The 23,810-nt window shown below is 41.7% G+C and overlaps 1 protein-coding gene across 2 annotated transcripts; it reads right to left on the reverse strand.

Annotated features, from left to right (window-relative positions):
- Positions 1–20,177: 20,177 nt before the first annotated feature.
- On the reverse strand, positions 20,178–22,005 carry LOC120056851 (beta-2 adrenergic receptor-like). 2 transcript variants are annotated; one of them, XM_039005093.1, is made up of 2 exons: positions 21,837–22,005; positions 20,178–21,625 (listed from the first exon to the last, which is right to left on the reverse strand). In XM_039005093.1, exon 2 carries the CDS (start codon positions 21,613–21,615, stop codon positions 20,395–20,397), a length of 1,221 nt encoding a protein of 406 aa, XP_038861021.1. In that variant the 5' UTR covers positions 21,616–21,625; positions 21,837–22,005; the 3' UTR covers positions 20,178–20,394. The 2 variants fall into 2 exon arrangements, with proteins under 2 accessions (XP_038861021.1, XP_038861023.1); XM_039005095.1 differs by having other exon boundaries at positions 20,178–21,628.
- Positions 22,006–23,810: the final 1,805 nt, after the last annotated feature.

Here is a 23,810-nt window from a genome sequence, read left to right on the forward strand (position 1 = left end):
GGGGGTAGGTGAGGGTCATTTAGAATGTGCAGGTGTTACAGTACTGAGTGTAACCCCTAAAAAACAATTCCATACCTCCACTTCCCCTCACTAGGCAACCTAAAGCACCACTGAGCCTTATTCTCTAGTAGGTTACATCCACATTCATTGCCACAGTAAATACTGCAAAATCAGGTTTAGTAACTTACTTACGTTTCCTTTTTACCTGTATGAAGGTTCAATGCCTTTCTCTGATTTCACTTTGTTTACAAATGTATAACAATGTAATGAAAAACATCATTACAAATTATAACAGGAAGTATAGGCTACTTACCATTAGAGTTCATTGTTGAGTTGGCATTCGAAAAGTGATACCTTCAAACTATTAGGTTACTGGATAAATACAGTTTTCATATGCACCATGTCCTGCTGTGTAATAGGTAGAAAATAAAACAAAAATAATGAAAAATACTAGAGCAAGGCTGGCATATTTAATTTGTAGGCTTTCAGCTCAGAGCAGCTCCAAACTCCTCAGCCTTCTCTCAGCTCCGAATACAGTCCAGAGTGCCTGTCCTCTCTAAGCAGCGTGAAGAATCAATCTGAAACCTGATTGGAAAGACGGGGTGTTCCCTCTGTTCAGGAGCCGATTACAACAATGCTCTGGTAGAGACTGTTGAGGATTTCACTAAATCCGGATTGGAATTGTTGTACAGTAGGCTACTACAGAGCTTGTTCCATCATCACCGCATCCTTTCTTCTGAGGAATACAGTAAAAGAGGCTGCGCTTTCTATGGTAGTAGGCTACTTGTACATCGCCGCTGTCAATGCGCTCTGGTGAGTAGAAGCTTTTCGGATGACTTGAGCTCGATCGGATCTGAGCGCAGTGGCAGGATGGAGTGGTGGACCGAAATGGTACGCGAGCGCCGAGCAGTGGTCCAACATGCTTTTACACAACTTAATTTAAGAGAAACTAGGTTGTCTGCTACGTTTCATTGGCAGGAAGGATAGGCCTACATGTGGATGGAAGGAAGGATAGTCCTACATGTGGATGGCAGGAAGGATAGGCCTACATGTGGGTGTCTGAGTGTCAGCACATGACATGGAAACATTGGAATTCGTTGGTCCTCGGTAGGTAGTATGCAATTTTACCTTTTTGTAATTATCAGTACGCCAAAAATAGTTAATGTACTTTTAAGCTTAGGATACTTACTGGGCTTCCTAACTCCTAGCCACATGTATGACTAAAAAGAGAAGATTGTAAAATAAATATGTCTATTGAACTCCAAGATTTAGGCAACCTACAGTTTTTCCACATCATTATTTCAATAATTATTACATGGCTTCCAGCATGCGCGATTCATTTGCAGTCTGGACTCGGAGGGGTGAACATCTCCTGCTCTGACTGCAGCTGGGAGGGACTGCTGCGCGAGGACTGGGCCGCCTGTGAGTGCTTTGGGACGGGGGTGCGGCCCACGTCAGCACCCGCTACTCGTTGAGAAGAGTAAGAACATAAGTGCTTTCAGTCTCCAAAAGTCTCCAATAACACCAGAAAAAGTCGGTAGATTTGTCGCTAGTCGCTTTTTTGAAAATGTGTCGCTAGAGGGGTCTGAATACTAGGTTAATATAGCGACAAAGTCGCTAAGTTGGCAACACTGCATCTAGTGGTCATTTAAATACAGTCATTGCTATCGGAGATCCTTGGGACATCCCTACCCCATTGAAGTTGACATTTAAAATGGTTAAGATGAGGGTTAGGGTTAGGGTCGCAGTTATGGTTAGGGTAGGGGTTAAGGTTAGGGTTTAAGGTAGGTACGTCCCAAGGATCCCAGATTGCACTAACCATTTAGATGATATCTATCTGTAAATAGCCCATCCAATCTACCTACCTCATCCCCATATTGTTTTTATTTACTTTTCTGCTCTTTTGCACACCAGTATTTCTACTTGCACATCATCATCTGCTCATCTATCACTCCAGTGTTAATTTGCTAAATTGTAATTACTTCGCTACTATGGCCTATTTATTGCCTTACCTCCTCACACCATTTGCACACACTGTATATAGACTTTCTTTTTTTCTATTGTGTTATTGACTGTACGCTTGTTTATTCCATGTGTAACTCTGTGTTGTTGTTTGTGTCGCACTGCTTTGCTTAATCTTGGCCAGGTCGCAGTTGTAAATGAGAACTTGTTCTCAACTAGACTACCTGGTTAAATAAAAGTGAAAAAAAAAATATATATATATATACTTTCTTTTCAAATGCCCATAAACCCTGGTCAGTTCTGTTACTTACCCTTGCCTCATTTCAACACTATAGTAACAGTAAAATAAGTGACTGTTACATTTCTAAATCACTCCACATGCATTAGTTGATCTCCCTGTACCGTTAGAGCTCAATCGCTCTCAGCTTGCACTGATTATGAATCACTGTGCACCTGTCAATGTAGAGAACACACTGATGCATGCTGGTTTCACTGGTAGGCCTCCCCCAGATCCAGAGGGGGTCAGTGTTGATCAGGATGAAACACTGGACAAGGCTGCGTTCTGATTCGCCACCCTTTAAAGGGGCTATCCCCCACTTGCTTTGGTAAAATGCTGAGGGATGGGGCTTAAGAAATATAGAAAGAGAAATTGGCGTGCTCAGCACATTTCACGTTTGTAGTGACGATAGGTCTCGGGTGCCGGGTTCATAAATTATTTACATTCATTATTTACATTCATTATTTACATACAGTTCTATAAAATGCATCTGTTTTTCTGACCTCTGCTGCAAAAATAAACATTAAAACGTATAGAATAGTTCAGTGAGTGCAGGTTTTTACTTTCTTCATGCTTAAGAAATATAAATATTTTTAATTTCATCTTCATTTAATGAGGCAAGTCAGTTAAGAACAAATTCTTATTTACAATGACAGTCTACTCCGGCCAAACCCTAACAACGCTGGGCCAATTGTGCGCCGCCCTATGGGATTCCCAATCCCGGCCGGTTGTGATACAGCCTGGAATCGAACCAGGGTCTGTAGTGACGCCTCTAACACTGAGATGCAGTGACTTAGACTGCTGCGCCACTCGGGAGCAAAAACCACTCTCAAATTCATAGTAAGAGCTAAGAATGCAAGGACTGACCGTCCATGTTTCAAAGCTATATAGTTTGCTTACAAAACTTTACGTTGACTTTGTTTACAAACATTGAAATGAAACTATATTTTGGGTTCTGACAGGCTACAACAGTTGAACTAAGTTCATGAGTCATTTATAAGTATATTCTTCAACAATCAATCAGTACATATTATTATATACAATTCCAAAACAGGATGTAGCTACTGCATATTGTGCACACTTCCCATCATGCATTTAACATTGGTGAAAACTCCCTCCAATCCAATGTCTGGCAGTGTGCAAGTGCACACTTTAGGAGAACAGTTAATAATTAGGATGCGTCCTATCACTGTCTGATGTACGGTATGGACCCAACACTGTCTGATGTACGGTATGGACCCAACACTGTCTGATGTACAGTATGGACCCAACACTGTCTGATGTACGGTATGGACCCAACACTGTCTGATGTACGGTATGAACCCAACACTGTCTGATGTACAGTATGGACCCAACACTGTCTGATGTACAGTATGGACCCAACACTGTCTGATGTACAGTATGGACCCAACACTGTCTGATGTACAGTATGGACCCAACACTGTCTGATGTACAGTATGAACCCAACACTGTCTGATGTACAGTATGAACCCAACACTGTCTGATGTACAGTATGAACCCAACACTGTCTGATGTACAGTATGGACCCAACACTGTCTGATGTACGGTATGGACCCAACACTGTCTGATGTACGGTATGAACCCAACACTGTCTGATGTACAGTATGAACCCAACACTGTCTGATGTACAGTATGGACCCAACACTGTCTGATGTACAGTATGGACCCAACACTGTCTGATGTACAGTATGGACCCAACACTGTCTGATGTACAGTATGGACCCAACACTGTCTGATGTACGGTATGGACCCAACACTGTCTGATGTATGGTATGGACCCAACACTATCTGATGTACAGTATGGACCCAACACTGTCTGATGTATGGTATGGACCCAACACTGTCTGATGTATGGTATGGACCCAACACTGTCTGATGTACGGTATGGACCCAACACTGTCTGATGTACGGTATGAACCCAACACTGATGTACGGTATGGACCCAATACTGTCTGATGTACGGTATGGACCCAACACTGATGTACGGTATGGACCCAACACTGTCTGATGTACAGTATGGACCCAACACTGTCTGATGTACAGTATGGACCCAACACTGTCTGATGTACGGTATGGACCCAACACTCTGTGAAAAGTATTGATAAGTCTCAGATCAGGCTAATAAAAGGGTTGGATAACCGAACGGGCATGCAGGGCACGTGCCAAGGGGCCCCCAACCTCCAGGGGGCCCCCAACCCCCCAAAAATGAAGTGTTTTTGGGGGGGTTGGGGGGCCCCCTGGAGATAGGAGCCCTAAATGCGTTCGTCCGGCCCTGAATACGACACCAACAATGGCAGGTCACATCATCAGCTTCACATACAAAGATCACACCTTCTACATCTTTTCACCAAAACAATATTTCCAATTACTAGGGCTGTCAAATGAAAACAATAGATAATAATAGGTAATCACAGGATGTCCTGTCCGAATTTGCTCAAAGTGAACTGTAATTTAAGATTTTTTCATACAACAAAAACATTGCAAGAATATTAACATCTTCATTTTGTCTAAAGTAACACTTAGCGAAATTAGGTCAATTGAGAAAAGCACACTTTTTTCAACCTCAATGTCAACTTGTTTTCACATCGCAGTGTACATTTTAGCTGTATATATCATGTATTTAGGATGTTTTCAGTGTATTTTCAATGCTTTCAGAAGATGCAATTAATCACAATAACAAAAATTATGCACTAAAATTACAAAAAGTTCACTCAAATTAACGGATTAACTCTGACAGACCTACTATTTACATTGAACTCCTCGGTGAATCAAGTCAAAAGGACTTTAATACATGAAGTGTGTGGAACCGGTTGTAATGTAATTGATTTGGCAAATCTTAACAGATAATCTATCATCTATTTTTTTCATTAATCAGATGACCTAACTCCTCATATCTTTAGTTGAGTTACTCCAGTGAGCAGCAGCTTCCTGTTGTGGAGTAATAAGACCCTCACCCTGATATGAAAAAGCAGAATTCTGCTGCTGCTAGTGATTTGCATAACAGTGACTCAGAAGGTGGGTAGACAGCTTTTCAAGCAGCACAAGTCGACGTTCAGGTACATGTCAGAAGATGATGAATATGTTTTGCGTTCTGGTGAAGTCCATTAGGACTTTTTTTTACCAAGGGAGTGAATGAAAGAGCACCTATGTATGAAGAGCACCTCTATATAAAGATATATAAAGAGCCCCTCTATATAAAGATATATAAAGAGCCCCTCTATATAAAGATATATAAAGAGCCCCTCTATATAAAGATATATAAAGAGCCCCTCTATATAAAGATATATAAAGAGTCTCTCTATATAAAGAGCCCCTCTATATAAAGAGCCCCTCTATATAAAGAGCCCCTCTATATAAAGAACCCCTCTATATAAAGATATATAAAGAGCCCCTCTATATAAAGAGCCCCTCTATATAAAGATATATAAAGAGCACCTCTATATAAAGATATATAAAGAGTCCCTCTATATAAAGAGCCCCTCTATATAAAGAGCCCCTCTATATAAAGAGCCCCTCTATATAAAGATATATAAAGAGCCCCTCTATATAAAGATATATAAAGAACCCCTCTATATAAAGAGCCCCTCTATATAAAGAGCCCCTCTATATAAAGAGCACCTCTATATAAAGATATATAAAGAGCCCCTCTATATAAAGAACCCCTCTATATAAAGAACCCCTCTATATAAAGAGACCCTCTATATAAAGAGCCCCTCTATATAAAGAGCCCCTCTATATAAAGAGCCCCTCTATATAAAGAGCCCCTCTATATAAAGAGCCCCTCTATATAAAGAACCCCTCTATATAAAGAACCCCTCTATATAAAGATATATAAAGAGCCCCTCTATATAAAGAACCCCTCTATATAAAGATATATAAAGAGCCCCTCTATATAAAGATATATAAACAGCCTCTCTATATAAAGAGCCCCTCTATATAAAGAACCCCTCTATATAAAAACCCCTCTATATAAAGATATATAAAGAGCCCCTCTATATAAAGAACCCCTCTATATAAAGATATATAAAGAGCCCCTCTATATAAAGAGCCCCTCTATATAAAGAGTCCCTCTATATAAAGATATATAAAGAGTCCCTCTATATAAAGAGCCCCTCTATATAAAGAGCCCCTCTATATAAAGAGTCAAATCAAGTTGTATCGGTCACATACACGTGTTTAGCAGATGTTATTGTGGGTGTAGCGAAATGCTTGTGTTTCTAGCTCCGACAGTGCAGTAATATCAAACAAGTTAAATCTAACAATTTCACATAATATACTGTACCCAATACACACAAATCTAAGTAAAGGAATGTAATTAAGAATATATAAATATATGGACGAGCAATGTCAGAGTGGCATAGACTAAGATACAGTAGCATAGTATAGAATACAGTATATACTGTACATGAGAGTAATGTAAGATATGAAAACATTATTAAAGTGAATAGTGTTGAGTTTATTAAAGTGGCCAGTAATTTCAAGTCTATGTACAGTTGAAGTCGGAAGTTTACATACACCTTTGCCAATTACATTTAAACTCAGTTTTTCACAATTTCTGTCATTTAATCCTAGTAAAAATTCCCTGTCTTAGGTCAGTTAGGATCACCACTTTATTTTAAGACTGTGAAATGTCAGAATAATAGTTCAGAGAATTATTTATTTCAGCTTTTATGTCTTTCATCACATTCCCAGTGGGTCACAAGTTTACATACACTCAATTAGTATTTGGTAACATTGCCTTTAAATTGTTTAACTTGGGTCAAACGTTTCGGGTAGCCTTCCACAAACTTCCCACAATAAGTTGGGTGAATTTTGGCCCATTCCTCCTGACAGAGCTGGTGTAACTGAGTCAGGTTTGTAGGTCTCCTTGCTCGCACAAGCTTTTTCAGTTCTGCCCACAAATTTTTCATAGGATTGAGGTCATGGCTTTGTGATGGCCACTCCAATACCTTGACTTTGTTGTCCTTAAGCCATTTTGCCACACCTTTGGAAGTATGCTTGGGGTCATTGTCCATTTGGAAGACCCATTTGCGACCAAGCTTTATCTTGAGATGTTGCTTCAATATATCCACATAATTTCCCGTCCTCATGATGCCATCTATTTTGTGAAGTGCATCAGTCCCTCCTGCAGCAAAGCACCCCCACAACATGATGCTGCTACCCCTGTGCTTCATGGTTGGGATGGTGTTCTTCGGCTTGCAAGCCTCCCCCTTTTTCCTCCAAACATAACAATGGTCATTATGGCCAAACAGTTCTATTTTTGTTTCATCAGACCAGAGGACATTTCTCCAAAAAGTATGATCTTTGTCCCCATGTGCAGTTGCAAACCGTAGTCTGGCTTTTTTTAATGGTGGTTTCGGAGCAGTGGCTTCTTCCTTGCTGAGCGGCCTTTCAGGTTATGTCGATATAGGACTCGTTTTACTGTGGATATAGATAATTTTGTACCTGTTTCCTCCAGCATCTTCACAAGGTCCTTTGCTGTTGTTCTGGGATTGATTTGCACTTTTCACACCAAAGTACGTTCATCTCTAGGAGACAGAACGCGTCTCCTTCCTGAGCGGTATGACGGCTGCGTGGTCTTATGGTGCCATGGTGTTTATACTTGCATACTATTGTTTGTACAGATGAACGTGGTACGTTCAGGCGTTTGGAAATTGCTCCCAAGGATGAACCAGACTTGTTTGCACCTCAGATTGCAGCCCAAATAAATGCTTCAGAGTTCAAGTAACAGACACATCTCAACATCAACTGTTCAGAAGAGACTGCGTGAAATCAGGCCTTCATGGTCAAATTGCTGCAAAGAAACCACTACTAAAAGGACACCAATAAGATGAAGAGACTTGCTTGGGCCAAGAAACACGAGCAATGGACATTAGACCGGTGGAAATCTGCCCTTTGGTCTAATGAGTCCGAATTTGAGATTTTTGGTTCCAACTGCCGTGTCTTTGACGCAGAGTAGGTGAACGGATTATCTCTGCATGTGTGGTTCCCACCGACAAGCATGGAGGAGGTGTGACGGTGTGGTGGTGCTTTGCTGGTGACACTGTGATTTATTCCGAATTCAAGGCACACTCATTCAGGGACACTTAACCAGCATGGCTACCACAGCATTCTGCAGCGATACGCCATCCCATCTGGTTTGCGCTTAGTGGGATTATAATTTTTCAACAGGACAATGACCCAAAACACAGCTCCAGTCTGTGTAAGGGCTATTTGACCAAGAAGGAGAGTGATGGAGTGCTGCATCAGATGACCTGGCCTCCACAATCACCCGACCTCAACCCAATTGAGATGGTTTGGGATGAGTTAGACCGCAGAGTGAAGGAAAAGCAGCCAACAAGTGCTCAGCATATGTGGGAACTCCTTCAAGACTGTTAGAAAAGCATTCCACATGAAGCTGGTTGAGAGAAGGCAAAGGGTGGCTACTTTGAAGAATCTCAAATATAAAATATATTTTGATTTGTTTAACACTTGGTTACTACATGATTCCATATGTGTTATTTCATAGTTTTGATGTCTTCACTATTATTCTACAATGTAGAAAATACAAAAAATAAAGAAAATCCCTTGAATGAGTAGGTGTGTCCAATCTTTTCACTGGTACTGTATATATATTACATATAAATATATATTTGATAAAATATTGAATTTGGCTTTTACTACTATAGTCCATAGAAACACATTGAATAATGCATTCATGAATGGCAAATGACAGTCAAATAATAAATAATAAGGAATACGATTTTGAAGTGTCTGTCCTATATCTAGGAGATATAAGAAAGTTCAGGAAATATTTTTGTTTTTTTGGACAGATTGACAGACAACCCCTTATTTTTGTTGGCACATAACGACCTCCATACTTCCATTTGTTTGTATGGGTTACCTTCAGAGGAGTCCTGTGACACTTGTGAGAGTGGTGGAGAAAAACAGAGAACACCATCGTGTTTGTGAGAGTCTAGGCCAAACCATTCGGACATTACATGTACAGACGTTTTCGTGAGAAGACCGAATTTCGGGAAAATCTCATGGTGTGACAAAACGGCAGACATCGGCGAATGCTTTGGATTGAGACGCAGCCAATAAACTGATATCTCTAGCTTTGAAGTGGATTATTTTTTGGGGGATTCTCTTACACCGGGTGCGTCAATAAACTCTACTCTCATGGAAAACATCATGTTTTACCTGCTGTATGACAAAAGAGATTTGTGTTGTCTGAGTGAGTCAGCGTGGGACTGAGTGAGGAGACTAGAACAAATGTCCTCTTTCTGCAATGTTCCCTTCCCTTTATTGGAGGCACATTGGGTGAAATAACATTGTGTTCTTCTCTGAAATCAGCACCACTCTAAAGCCATATTTTTGGTCCTATTACCATCACAACACCATTTTTGCCGTCACATAATGAAAGCCTATGATTCATGTAGGTCCATAAAACCTACTTCCCAGACACAGGCACGTGCGCACGCACACGCTGTATGTTCCTCAATGGTGTATAGACACAGAGCAACAGTAGGCAAAGATAAGCAGTTTCTCTAACACTAAGTTCTACGTGGAACAGTGTTGACACACACTAAAGCCAGGTGTTTTACTATTCAACGACTGAACAGCACCACCAAACAGCACCAATGGGTAAAAAAACGTAAGCAAACCATAAATTAATGTCATTGGTGCACTCCTCTTTTCTTGTAGACTTGTTGCTTTATTTATCCATAGTGGACCCTCTTTTTTATTGGTTGTATTGACAGTTTCACAGAGACCACTCTGGGAGTCTTTCACAGGGACAACTGTGGGAATCTTTCACATAAACCACTGTGGGAGTTTTTCATTACTGAGGAATGCACTGAGGATGACAGCATCACAGTAACCACCGGTTACCAGGTTGGCAGCCAAATTTTGTCCCCTGAAAGTTAATAGAAGGATGACAGAGTGGTGATAGATGGATGACAGAGAGCTGATAGCTGGATGACAGAGTGGTGATAGCTGGATGATAGAGTGGTGATAGATGGATGACAGAGTAGTGATAGATGGATGACAAAGAGCTGATAGATGGATGACAGTGGTGATAGATGGATGACAGAGAGCTGATAGATGGATGACAGTGGTGATAGATGGACGACAGAGAGCTGATAGATGGACGACAGAGAGCTGATAGATGGATGACAGAGAGCTGATAGATGAACGACAGAGACCTGATAGATGGATGACAGAGAGCTGATAGATGGATGACAGAGAGCTGATAGATGGATGACAGAGAGCTGATAGATGAACGACAGAGACCTGATAGATGGATGACAGAGAGCTGATAGATGGACGACCGAGACCTGATAGATGGATGACAGAGAGCTGATAGATGGATGACAGAGAGCTGATAGATGGACGACAGAGAGCTGATAGATGGACGACAGAGACCTGATAGATGGACGACAGAGAGCTGATAGATGGACGACAGAGAGCTGATAGATGGACGACAGAGAGCTGATAGATGGACGACAGAGAGCTGATAGATGGACGACAGAGAGCTGATAGATGGACGACAGAGACCTGATAGATGGACGACAGAGAGCTGATAGATGGACGACAGAGAGGGAGCAGTTGGAGAGGACAGTGTGTTGTCACAGGAGTGGAGATCTTGGTCCAGGCTGGATTTACACGTATGGATTTAGTGTCCAACTCATGAGGCAGGAACATCAGTCACTGGACCATTCACCTTACTTTTTCTGTGTGAATATTTTGCCATTCATAAGGACAAACAAAAACAAATCTGAACAGAGCCTTAGGGATGGAACACAGCAGGAAGCATGGTCTGCAAAAATAATCTCTGCAGATTCCCATGTGTGGATGACTCAGGTCTCCACTAGTGCTGTTAGCAAGGTTAACTAAATTATCATTAATGCAGATGAGCAGTGTAAAAATACAATATTCAAAGTAGGGAGAACTGGACAGTGTTACTACATGGAAACAGATTTAACAAGATACTGCACTAAGAAGTGCATCTGAGAATTCAATTGCCTAAAACAACGGACAAACCCTTATTTAGAGGCAAAAATCACAGAAGAAACAGATGTTGGAAAGAGGTAGAAAAGTTCTCGCTGGATAATGGATCTGGCCTATCATGTTCCTTTACATTCCTGAATCCTCGTCACTCCCCTACATAAGACCGGGAAGAGGGAACATAAGTGAACATGAGTGCCAACAGCAAAGACCAGCAGAGACAGTGTCGTTTATTCCTTAGTTTACACAAAACCTCAATCTCAGGAACACATTCTCTACGGGAGTGGACCTTATCTGCAGTAATACCAGAAAGTGGTGAGGTTACACAGCTGGGGCCCAATCACGGTTAAGCCCCTAAAACAGATTGCTTTCATTAAACATCTATGAGATATCTTGTCAAACAGCCTCTGCACCGCCGTGTTGCTGAGACTTGCCAGAATAGCTACCAAAAGCTGATTTCAGTGGCCTGTCTCCACATACTCAGTCTAATGGCATCCATTAACAGCTTTAGGGTGAGACGTCGTCCAGATACAGGAGAAAGACCACCGTGATCACCTCTGATGTAGGCTTCAGTATTTGATTGGCCTATCAGCCTATAAATGGAAACATCTTTAGCTCTCAGACAATGATTGCAGCTCTTGCTTCATTGAAAACAAGCACAACATCAGCATCACTAAATAAGAGCATCATTGGGATTCAACAGGAGATCGCACACCTCTCATTAATTATTTACCTGCTGGAACACTGTCTCTAAAAATGGAATGAAATTGGGCGTTCAGCGGCAAAGCTTTCGTCTGCTTAATATCCACTTAGCCCATGTGGTGTGAACCTGTTCTCCTGGTGAGATGGTCTATTTACACACTTCAGTCTAAACCTAGCCTGAGCCCAGGGTAACGTGATGCTGGAGACACCTGGTATTACCACCTTGTATCAACACCAGCCAACTCCCTCTCCTGGGAACGGCTCAGCTGTATGAGGTGGAGTCGGACTCAGAGTGGAAATCACTCCCAGATTAAATAATTATACTGTAAAAGTATCCTCAGAGGACGATAAAGAAGTGACTAGAATATGAAGAGAAAATCGGTGTATCTTTGAAATTGTGACACATTGAGGGACATCACTGGAACACACATAATAGCTGTAATAGACTGATTATAAGTGTATTACTACTAGCCCTTTCTATTCTAGTATTGTTTCATGATGAATATCCCATTCAAGGCATATTTATCTCTCACCCTTACCGGTTGCCAAGTACAACAAAGCAGATATTAACTGTAAGGGTGTGTGAGTTCAGTTGGTGTCGTTTAACTGTCTCATTAGTCTTTGATAGTCTATAGGTGGCTTGGTGTCAGACATTTTGCTTTGGCACCCAAAACACTGACAGGACTATTGTATAATCTTCTAACTAAGATTTACTAACATTTAGAACTATACATAGTACAGTAGATAGCTACTACAACTAATCTCACCTTTCTCAGCATAACTCGTAACCTGGATATAAGCAGCTGGGCAAATAATCCAAGATGACCTACAGCACAGGAGGAAAAATATGTAGTCAAATTTCCAAAAAGCAGAGAGTGCATAGCTACAGGCTGGGCAGCGAGTCCACTACCATCCACTACAGCTGGCCGACAGCCATGTAAACAGATGGTGAACATTACTCTCCTCAAAGACCATGAGTCAGAGGATCTGATAAAACTTAATGATTAGCTCAGAGCAGAGAAATGCAAAACATTGGACTACAGTCATATTTCATCTGTGTGATCTGTCTGTCACTGGTCTCTATTGTGGCTACAGGTCTATGGCCCTGGCCCACAATCCTGCTGGTTAGTGTCCAGGCCTACAGGCTCTGGTTAAGCACTGGGCTTTGTGCTTTGATCTGGGTGTTAGAGTGAGACAATCTGGTAGCAGGTGGGGTAGATTAGCTGGATAGGATCTGTTTACTACATAGCAGACCAGGGAACTCCCAGGAAATCTCTTCTCATTGTCCTGGGGTTACCTAGGGTTACTGGATGATGCCCCACTGAGGCTGATAAGAGGTTGACACACAAAAGTCAGCCAAAGTGTGTGTGTGTGTGCATGCACACTTCTCAGTATTTAAAAGACTGTCTAGTTTGTTGATAGATTCATACAACTGCAAAAAATGATATATTACACAATAAATTATTTATTAAATACAAATACCATATCACATTAGTTCAACCGAAATGTACACATACACAATGACCACTGTAAAAAATAAATAAAACATCAATGCCGATACAGTAGATATTTTTGAACAACAGGGAATGGTGCTAGATTACTTACACCATACTGTGTGACTGACATGCAGCATGGGAAATATGTCACCTCCAGATTGTATTCTTGGTCAGTAGCACAGGTCTCTCCAGTTACCAGATAAAACACTTCTGTTTATGATAATATATACAGTAATCATAACACTGGCTGGCAGCAGCAGACCCACGCACTGATAAAGTGGAACAATGCAGAAAGAAGCCGTGGCTCTACAACAAGGGGTCTTCAACCATTTCTTGCCCAGGGACCCCCTCCCAGGTAAACCGGCGACCCACTCCTATGATTTATTTGGGCTGCAATTTCTGAGGCTGGTAACTCTAATGAATGTATCCCCTGCAGCAGAGGTAACTCTGGGTCTTCCATTCCTGTGGCGGTCCTCATGAGAGCCAGTTTCATCTTAGCGCTTGATGGTTTTCGCAACTGCACTTGAAGAAACTTTCAAAGTTCTTGAAATGTTCCATATTGACTGACCTTCATGCCTTAAAGTAATGATGGACTGTCATTTCTCCTTGCTTATTTGAGCTGTTCTTGCCATGATATGGACTTGGTCTTTTACCAAATAGGGCTATCTTCTGTATACCCACCCCAACCTTGTCACAACACAACTGATTGGCTCAAACGTATTAAGGAAATCAATTCTACAAATTAACAAGGCACACCTGTTAATTGAAATGGATTCCAGGTGACTACCTCATGAAGCTGGTTGAGAGAATGCCAAGAGTGTTCAAGGCAAAGGGTGTTTACTTTGAAGAATTTCAAATATAAAATATATTTTCATTTGTTTAAAACTTTTTGGGTTACTACATGATTCCATGTGTTATTTCACAGTTTTGATATCTTCACTATTATTCTACAATGTTGAAAACAGTAAAAATAAAGAAAAACTGCATCCAAACTTTTGAATGGTACTGTACATTAGCAAAAAAATATATATCACGTCTTATCATCAGGTGAAGTAAGAAGTAATCAACATTTTCAAATGAATAAAGTTGGTAGATAGTTTTTCATTATTTTGACCTTCCCACATTATAATTAGAAGAGGAAGTGTAAACTCTAGCCAATTAGTTAGAAAGGTAACTCCAAACCCATTTTTGCTAAGAGCAGCTGTTTAGCTGGTTAAACAAGGGTTAGCCATGTGATGGCAAAACATTTATGTCCAAGTCTTGAAAACTTAGCAGCAGCCAGCAACACTGCCACATCGGTTGTCTATTTATTCATTGTGTTATTATTTTCTATGTTTTTATATCTGCAATGTTGGGAAGGCGTCAGTAATTAAGCATTTCACGGTTAGTCTACACCTGTCGTTTACAAAGCATATGACAAATACATTTTTGATTTAATTGATTTGATTTGCAGTTGCATGAGTGTAATTGGCTCTAATGAATGTAATTCGCTCAATATTAGGAGTTAAGAAATACAATTACCATCATAAGAAATAAGATATTCTCCTATTTCTACTGTAGGTACGACATTCTAATTTTGTTTATTCTGTTGTTGCTAATGACATTCATTAAAATATTTTTACAAATATATATATATATATATTTGTAAAAATATTTTTATGAATGTCATTAGCAACAACAGAATACAGTATATATATATATTTTGCAGACCGCCAGCAGCACCTCTGTGGGCCCCTAGGAGGCCGTGGACCCTCGGTTGAATACCCCTGCTCTATAAGGTAATAGCAAATACAGAATGTTTGAAATACATTACACTTGCAGAATTGATTCACATGACTAAAAGGTATGCAATTGAAACTGTACATCGTTTTACCATCATGGCACAGCTACAGTGTGGAACCTGCAATGCAACATTCCCTGGAGCATTAGATTGGGACTCATATCAGGCCAGTAGCGATTGAGAAATGTAAACTCAGTTTCTTTGATCAGTGCTCAGAGGCACCATTCCTCCCCACAGTGGAGATCAAGATCTGTGAAAAAGAGAAGAGCTGCCCTTCAGTCCAGTGAGTGTTACTGTCCAACATGGACACAGCTGTTTCCATTGCATCTTTCTAGTCTCCTTGTCAGCAGAGATGTGTGAACCCCTGCAGACAAACTCCACCAGTCAGTCCTTCTCATGCCTGCCTCAGTGCTTCCCAGTGCACAACAGCTGTGGGCATATGAAATGTCATGTTGTTCATGGAATCCATGTGCAATGTCCTGTCCTGTAATGTAGGACACTGGCCTTAGCAACAGGCTGTCTTTATAAAAGGGCTGGGGAGCAGCAGAGGTGAGAATAAGCGTCGGACTGGAAAATATCATAAAAACAATGTTGACTGATCCTTCTGCCTGCTCCAGTTAACAGCCTTACCAGAGGGGGGCAGTGTGCTCTCTCACTACACAGAACCAGGTCTTAGAACGCAACAGACACAAATGGGTTTAATCTCAGACATGTCAGACATGGAAAGAAACATTTAACAAAATAAAATTTAAAACAGACTGCTAATATTTCTAGCAAATATTATTTCTAATAAAAATTACAGCTGTAAAATATTCTGCCTTTGTTAACTCTCTGAGAATGTACAGTAATTTCATTTGGCAAATGACAAGTTTTCAGTGGAATGAAATAATTTTGATATGTAAATATCTAAGACTATGTCTCGTACTTTTGTAGCTACGTTTCCGAAGTTGACACAATATATTCATGGTAACATTTTGCAACGGCAGGATAATACATTATTCACATTTACAGTACATACATCACAAGTGTTCTTGTGTCCATAACAACGAGGGTGAGTTAGTGAGTTAACACATACAGTACCTCATGTTTTCCTATGAAAATCAAACCTCCAAAGCACCACTGTCTGAGCAAACTCTTACTTAAGTACGTACTTACATACTTAATGCAGGCAAAACCAAGTATATGTTATTCTCCAAATCACGTTATAATGTATATGATGATGAATGAAAATACTGTATATTTACATTGGTTGGTGCCCTCATTGACCGTGTCCCCGCTTGTAAATATCTGGGCATCTGGATTGACGAAAAAAAGCTATCTTTCAAAAAGCATGTTGACGAGTTAGTGAAGAAATGAAGAATTAAAATGGAATAGGTCATGAATTTTATAGGAATAGGTTATGCCTTTCATTAGATAAGCGAAAACAAATCATTCAGTCAACATTCATACCGGTTATAGACTAGGAAGACATTGTCCATATAAATGCAGCTGCCGCTGTATTGAAGCCATTGGACACACTGTGCTTTATTACAGGCGATGGGTTCAGTACACATCACTGCATTCTGTATCAGAAAGTAGACTGTCCCTCTCTGAAGTCTTGTAGATCGATGCATTGCACTCTTTTTGTTTAGAAAGCCCTCTTGCATAAACTTCCGCCGTACTTTTCTTCATTGTTAACTTACAGACAGACGTACAAGATACTAGACCCTATCTCTGGGGATCCCTTCGATCTAAAAAAGAATGTGATGAATTGGTGCCTCTAAAGCAATTCAAAAGGCTGGTTGAGGACCTTTGTACTGAAGAATGTGTTTGTTTTCTATGATTGTGTTCTGCTTTTCGTGTATTGATGTGAATATTGATGTGAATATTGATGTGTATATTGATGTGTATACAGGGCTCATCTGTACAAGAGACCTTGGTCTCAGCATGACTCCCTGTCAAAAATAAAAGGTTAAATAAATATTCAAACAGTTAGCACAAGCAGACAGACACCTACACACACACACACATCAGTAGCTATCTAAGTAGTTGTAAAGTAACAGGGTTTAGTATAGACCTATACACTAAGAAATCATTTGAAACATTCTAAATATTTACAGTCAGTGCATGATGAGACCATTTTAGAGTAACTTTTTTCACTTGGCTGGCTGACGTGAGGGTGCGATACAGTCTATGTTGAAGTACAAGTGTACTACACCATTAGCGTAGTTCATTACAAGCTGAATCACGTGTGATGTCGAGGTTTCTTTTCAGTAACACCTGGACAAAATCTGCAAAAAATTGAGGACACCTACAGCGTTCATCATCACTGAGAGCACCTACCTACCTACGTAGAACATCTGCAAGGAAAAGTTCCAATCTTACATTTGATCATTCTTAGACAAGACTATGTGCAGATTCTGCAAAAGCTATAGGGGAGAGTTGGGTAAGTTGAGACATTATTTTTATTTTTTTACATTCAGCATCACTACCTCAAGAGAAATGTAGTATTCCTTCTAAAAATATATAGTTGGTGTCCTGTGACAGTGGGTGATGGTGTCCTGTGACAGTGGGTGATGGTGTCCTGTGACAGTGGGGGATGGTGTCCTGTGACAGTGGGTGATGGTGTCCTGTGACAGTGGGTGATGGTGTCCCGTGACAGTGGGTGATGGTGTCCTGTGACAGTGGGGGGATGGTGTCCTGTGACAGTGGGTGATGGTGTCCTGTGACAGTGGGTGATGGTGTCCTGTGACAGTGGGTGATGGTGTCCTGTGACAGTGGGTGATGGTGTCCTGTGACAGTGGGTGATGGTGTCCTGTGACAGTGGGTGATGGTGTCCTGTGACAGTGGGTGATGGTGTCCTGTGACAGTGGGTGATGGTGCTGGTAGGTCAAAGTTTAATTCATGGAATGGGGGTGTACATTCAGATCTCTCTGTTCAATATCACTTACCCTTCCATTTGTCGACCAGTTGTCTGGGAAAGGGAGATTGTTTCGTAGGCAGTTCTCTACATTAAAGACTACTAAGCCAATGAAACTGGTCTGTGAGATTCTTGATATGTTTATCAAGCTGAGACTCCATGTCATCATATAAGACCTGGTGTGTCTCTGCTACTCTATCATAGCCTCTCTTTATCAAGCTCAGACTCCATGTCATCATATAAGACCTGGTGTGTCTCTGCTACTCTATCATAGCCTCTCTTTCACACAGGTACATGTTAATAGTCTTTTTTGTTCATGTACCTCTTCAGTGTCATTCAGTCTATTTGTTCATCCCTTGCTGCTGTTCAAATGGACTTCTTCCCTTCCTTGGCTTCTCTCAAGGGCCCGTTTTATGTTTGTATACACGGACATGATGTCTGCTCTGTAACAATATTGAGTTCATATGTATGACACACTGCAGAAATACTACGCATACTATGCATAAAACTGACCAAATGCAATCATCATTTGAATGGGGTATAGTGGCCATTGGCTCAATTTACCCCAAGACAAACATTTAGTCTTTATTAGCCCCCACCTCTACAAGGATGCACCTTCATGCAGGTTCAGGACCTCATATTGAAACTTATAGAGACCAACAGATGTATAAAAGTCTTAAAACCTTGGTTTAGATACAAGCATCATGAAATCTTTAAGACAATATATTTTTGACTTTGTGAAAATCAGTTTTTTGGAACTAACTTGCTTTTTCTCTGTGGTTTCTTCCTTCACAGACTCCATGAAATGACAACCTATTCCTAAATATCTGCTCACATGATTAATGTTGTGTATGGTTTCCTAGAAACAAAGGGTGGTTCAACTAGCCCTTTGGCTCAACTTCTCCCTCACTGTAGTGGTTTATTTCCTTATATTTTCGCTAGTTAGTACATTGCGTATATCTATTACTACATTTTGTTTGTCTCCCAAATCAGACAGTTTGTCCAGTTGTCTCTGTAAACACTGTAGCTTCACAACAGCAAAAAAATAAATAAATAAATAAACCCCAAAAATAAAACTTGAAACACTAGAGCAACAGTGGAGAACAACACGACAACAACAACCGTTCCCACGGTCGCCATTAACAACGAACAACACAGGAGCAGCAAGGTGGAGTGTAAAAGCAATCACTAAATATAACTTTACAGACTAAATTTACTGGCTGGGTATTGGTGTCAGAATGACATACAGTGGTGGTCACACTACCCAGCATTAAGGTACTGCTGCTCTGACCTATACCGTGCTTGCAAGGGTTATTGAGGCTTGTCTGTCTGTGTGTCCTTACACAGCGTCTGAGGGGCGGCAGGACATGCGTATGTAACCACACTTATTAAATGGTGTTGTAGGGAAGGTGAAGGTTGAGGTATTGAAGGGTGGCTGGAGGGAGTGGGACAGAGCAGCGGGAGCGTTTGTTCAACTGTTTAAATGTTTTGTGGTGCGGTGCAGCTGGTAATAGCGCCTGCCTGTGATGATATGCACCTGCCGTCACTCGTCAGAGAGTTGGATTTGTGGGCCGTGGCCTAGGGAGCGTTCAGAATCCCACAGACAGACAGAAGCCCCTGGGATGGCTCTGGGAGAGACCCAGATCAATATGGAATGTGTTACAGACAGAGGGCTGGCTACAGACAGAAGTAGGGGGGGCACATATTACTGTAGAACCCTAATTTGATCTCTTGTTCTGCCTGTTAATTCTTTGGACCTTTCCTACCCTGGCCTTTCAGACCACTGCCAGCAAAGAACAGTCAGTTCAACTGACAGACAACATTATTCATTTTCATACAAACAGACTATAATGATTTGTTCTTGAAGCTCTTTGAGATGGAGATGAATCAAAAACAATGCTAATGAGGTAGATTTTTTTTGTTTTTTGTGCAACCAAACTGGAGACATGAACTTAGTACCTGAACCCTGGTGTTGAAATACACACAGACACAAGCACTAGAGTACATGACATGTGCACATACTCATGTCTACAAAACCACACGTACACATGATCAAGTCCACAAACAATATACTTCCTAAGTCTTTTGCAGACTGTTCAATATTAAGATGAAACATATAACATTTAATAACCTACACATTACTAGAATAATATTCTTATAGTAACACATTTAAGTATGGAAATAGATTCACATGTAATTTCCTATCCCATGTCTGCTCACCAGGTCTGACTAAATGAGAAAGACCAGTCTCCTGGTAACACCCTGCGCTTCAGACAATGGAGGCAAGTGAAGGTTTATTGCAATTCCTGTTTGTGTTGGTGACACTAGACCGGGAGCCAGTACTCAGCTCCATGGTCCCAGTATCATGTATAGAGCTGCCTGGCTTATCCTTAGGGCTAACCTGCAAGCTGTGTCCTCTGTATATGTATTCATTAGTGGGGAAAGCAGTCCCTCTTAGGCACAGAATCTCTTGGAAGGCGTACCTGAACTCAGGGCTCCTGCAGTATATGAGGGGGTTGAAGGCTGAGTTGGCGTATCCTATCCAGTTCAATATCCTGAATGGCATTTTAATGTTGTCCACCTTCCAGATGGTCACCGCCACATTGAGCACGAAGAATGGCAGCCAGCAGAGAGTAAAGGTTCCCATGATGATCCCCAACGTCTTCAGGGCTTTGTGTTCCTTCAGACAGAACTTTGGCCTCTTCCCGTTCCCCCCTCCCCCACCATCCTGCCCCTTGTTGTTGTTGATCATCTGGGCGTGGAACCGTCCCTCGCTGCCGCGGATCTTCTGCAGCTGCTTCCTGGCCTCCTGGAAGACGCGTCCGTAGACGAAGACCATGACCGCCAGGGGGATGTAGAAGGAGACGACGGAGGAGGCAACGGCGTAGGCAGCGTTGGTGTTGAAGTCACAGCAGTGGGCGTTCTCCAGGCAGCTGAGCGCCTCGGGCTCGTCAGACACCCACCATTTCATGTGGATTGGCAGGAAGGAGATTAGGGCGGCCACGCCCCACACCGTCACAACCACCACGCACGCCTTGCGCTTGGTCAGCAGGGACGGGTAGCGCAGCGGCGATGTGATGGCCAGATAACGGTCCAGCGCGATCACACACAGCGTCTCGATGCTAGCCGTCACACACAAGACGTCTGCCGCCGTCCAGAACTCGCACAGGAAGCTGCCAAAGTGCCAGGTGTTGAGGAGGATGTAGCAGGCGCCGAAGGGCACCACCAGCAAGCCCATGACCAGATCAGCACAGGCCAGAGAAGTGATGAACATGTTGGTGACTGTCTGCAGCCGCTGGAAGCGCACGATGGCAGTGATGACCAGCACGTTGCCAAAGACGATGCCCAATACCAGCAGGGCCATGATGATGCCCAGCAGCACTGCCTCAGCCTCGTTGTACTCCGAGTAAGACCACTGGTGAGACGACGAGTTCATCTCCACTGGTAGGTCCGATAGGTTGAACGAGGCAGGCGTGCTCACATTCTCCATGATCTATGGGCTGCTTGAAGAGATTAGATAAGAAGAAATGTATTGTCGAAGACACCCATAAAACAAAGAATAAACCATATAGGTTTATAAGCTAGTGTAAATGTAATGTGTATAAAGTCAAGGTAGGAAGCATGAGTAAGGATTGATCAATGGAGTAATTTCATCCAAGATTTCTTAGATGCAATTTAATTTGACACTTAATCTTGAAGTAATTTACCCACCTCCAAATGTTCTCCTGGTCTCCCATAAATCTAAAAGTATTCCTTTTTTGGATAAAAATACGTTGTAGCTCCAATTAGGTGTTTAAACTTCATTGGAAATGTTCTCCCTTCCTCTTTTGCCGTGTGACACACATTAACAGTCCCACTTGCTCTGTGTTCTAACACACCACTCTGTCACTGTTGAATGTTGTTCCCGATCTAGTCAGTGTTCTTATAGCAGGCAAGAATGACATCACACTCTGGCAGCAGCCAATCAGCAGGCAGGCAGACCACAGGCGAAGTGAATAACAGTTCCTTTTAAAACAGTCATGTTTTTCCACAGAATCAAGTCAAATTAACATTATGTAACTTTGTTTTTATCTGTAACATTTGTAAAGGAAAATATTTTTAAATAATGTAATCAGATAAATCAAAGAAACTGCTGATATGATAGTGATAACAGCTGTACGTCATTAAATGAACCATACTAGATTATTATTTTGTTCCAGCTTAAAAATCTACCTTCACTCTTGGCAACAACACACTGGACAAGGTGATTAGAAATTAATTAATTGAACTTTCACTCCAAATTCTGCTTCCTGACCTTTGTTTTGAAAATGCTTTGAAAAGGAAAGGGTTGTTCACCTAGCAACATAATAGTACTGCAGCTAACTCTGCTGGAGACAAACACAACAAACAGAGCAACGTATATGGACAACCTACAGTTACATACTGTTCTATAGGCTTGTCATGCAGAGCATAATTATGTCATGTGATGTCAATAGACCTCTTTCACACTTCCTGACCTGAATCTCAACCATATTCCAACTGAAAACAGAGACATAAGGTATGGTCCATTGACATGGGTCGTCTGTGTCTCAGTTGGTAGAACACTTGCACTGCCAAGATTGTGGGTTCGATTCCCGCTGGGACCACCCATATGAAAACGTACGCATGCGCTACTGTCAGTCATTTTGGATAAAAGCGTCTACTAAATGGCATATATTAGATCATCATTAACATGACTGCATGGCTAGCTCCACCACATAGATCTGGTTATTATGTAGAAACACACTTAAATTAGCCCAGTAACATATGTGTTTTACATAACTATTTTGGGGGGGGGGGGGGGGGGGGGGTTAGGGTGTTTGATTTGCATTGTGTCTCAGGACATACAGTACAGTACTGTGACCGGGGAGAGAGAAGAGCTGTGACCGGGGAGAGAGAAGAGCTGTGACCGGGGAGAGGGAAGAGCTGTGACCGGGGAGAGAGAAGAGCTGTGACCGGAGAGAGAGAAGAGCTGTGACCGGAGAGAGAGAAGAGCTGTGACCGGGGAGAGAGAAGAGCTGTGACCGGGGAGAGAGAAGAGCTGTGACCGGGGAGAGAGAAGAGCTCTTCTCCAGGGAGAGAGAAGAGCTGTGACCGGAGAGAGAGAAGAGCTCTTCTCCAGGGAGAGAGAAGAGCTGTGACCGGAGAGAGAGAAGAGCTGTGACCGGGGAGAGAGAAGAGCTGTGACCGGAGAGAGAGAAGAGCTGTGACCGGGGAGAGAGAAGAGCTGTGACCGGGGAGAGAGAAGAGCTGTGACCGGAGAGAGAGAACAGGCTACACCTCATTCAGTATTTAGTGACGTTAGTGTTTAGAGGCACTTCCTGATCATGGAACTACATTCTCTTCCATTATATCCTGTTCACGCTCAAATAGAACCAGTAATGAAGAAAATCCATGCAATTGAACATAAGCACTTCATATACGTCATATGCAAATACGCATAGATTGTGTCAACCACTTTGTTGACAACACAAACAGTGCATTCACTTATTTATGTAGTACTACAATAACCTGCCTTTACTGTAAATATCGCCCCAGATACAGTACAGTTTACTGTAAATGTCGCCCCAGATAGTTTCACGTGAAGTGATAGCACAGTTTTTGCAGTATCTGCACATCTGTATCCCAGTAGCTCTATAACTGCATCCTGTCTATGAGAGAATTTTC

This window comes from Salvelinus namaycush, chromosome 12 (genome assembly GCF_016432855.1).
Source record: "Salvelinus namaycush isolate Seneca chromosome 12, SaNama_1.0, whole genome shotgun sequence".
In the NCBI taxonomy this organism is placed as follows: Eukaryota; Metazoa; Chordata; class Actinopteri; order Salmoniformes; family Salmonidae; genus Salvelinus; species Salvelinus namaycush.

Bases quoted from the DNA above. Each gene is read 5' to 3' on its own strand.
- LOC120056851 (XM_039005093.1), bottom strand. From the start codon at position 21,615: ATGGAGAATGTGAGCACGCCTGCCTCGTTCAACCTATCGGACCTACCA.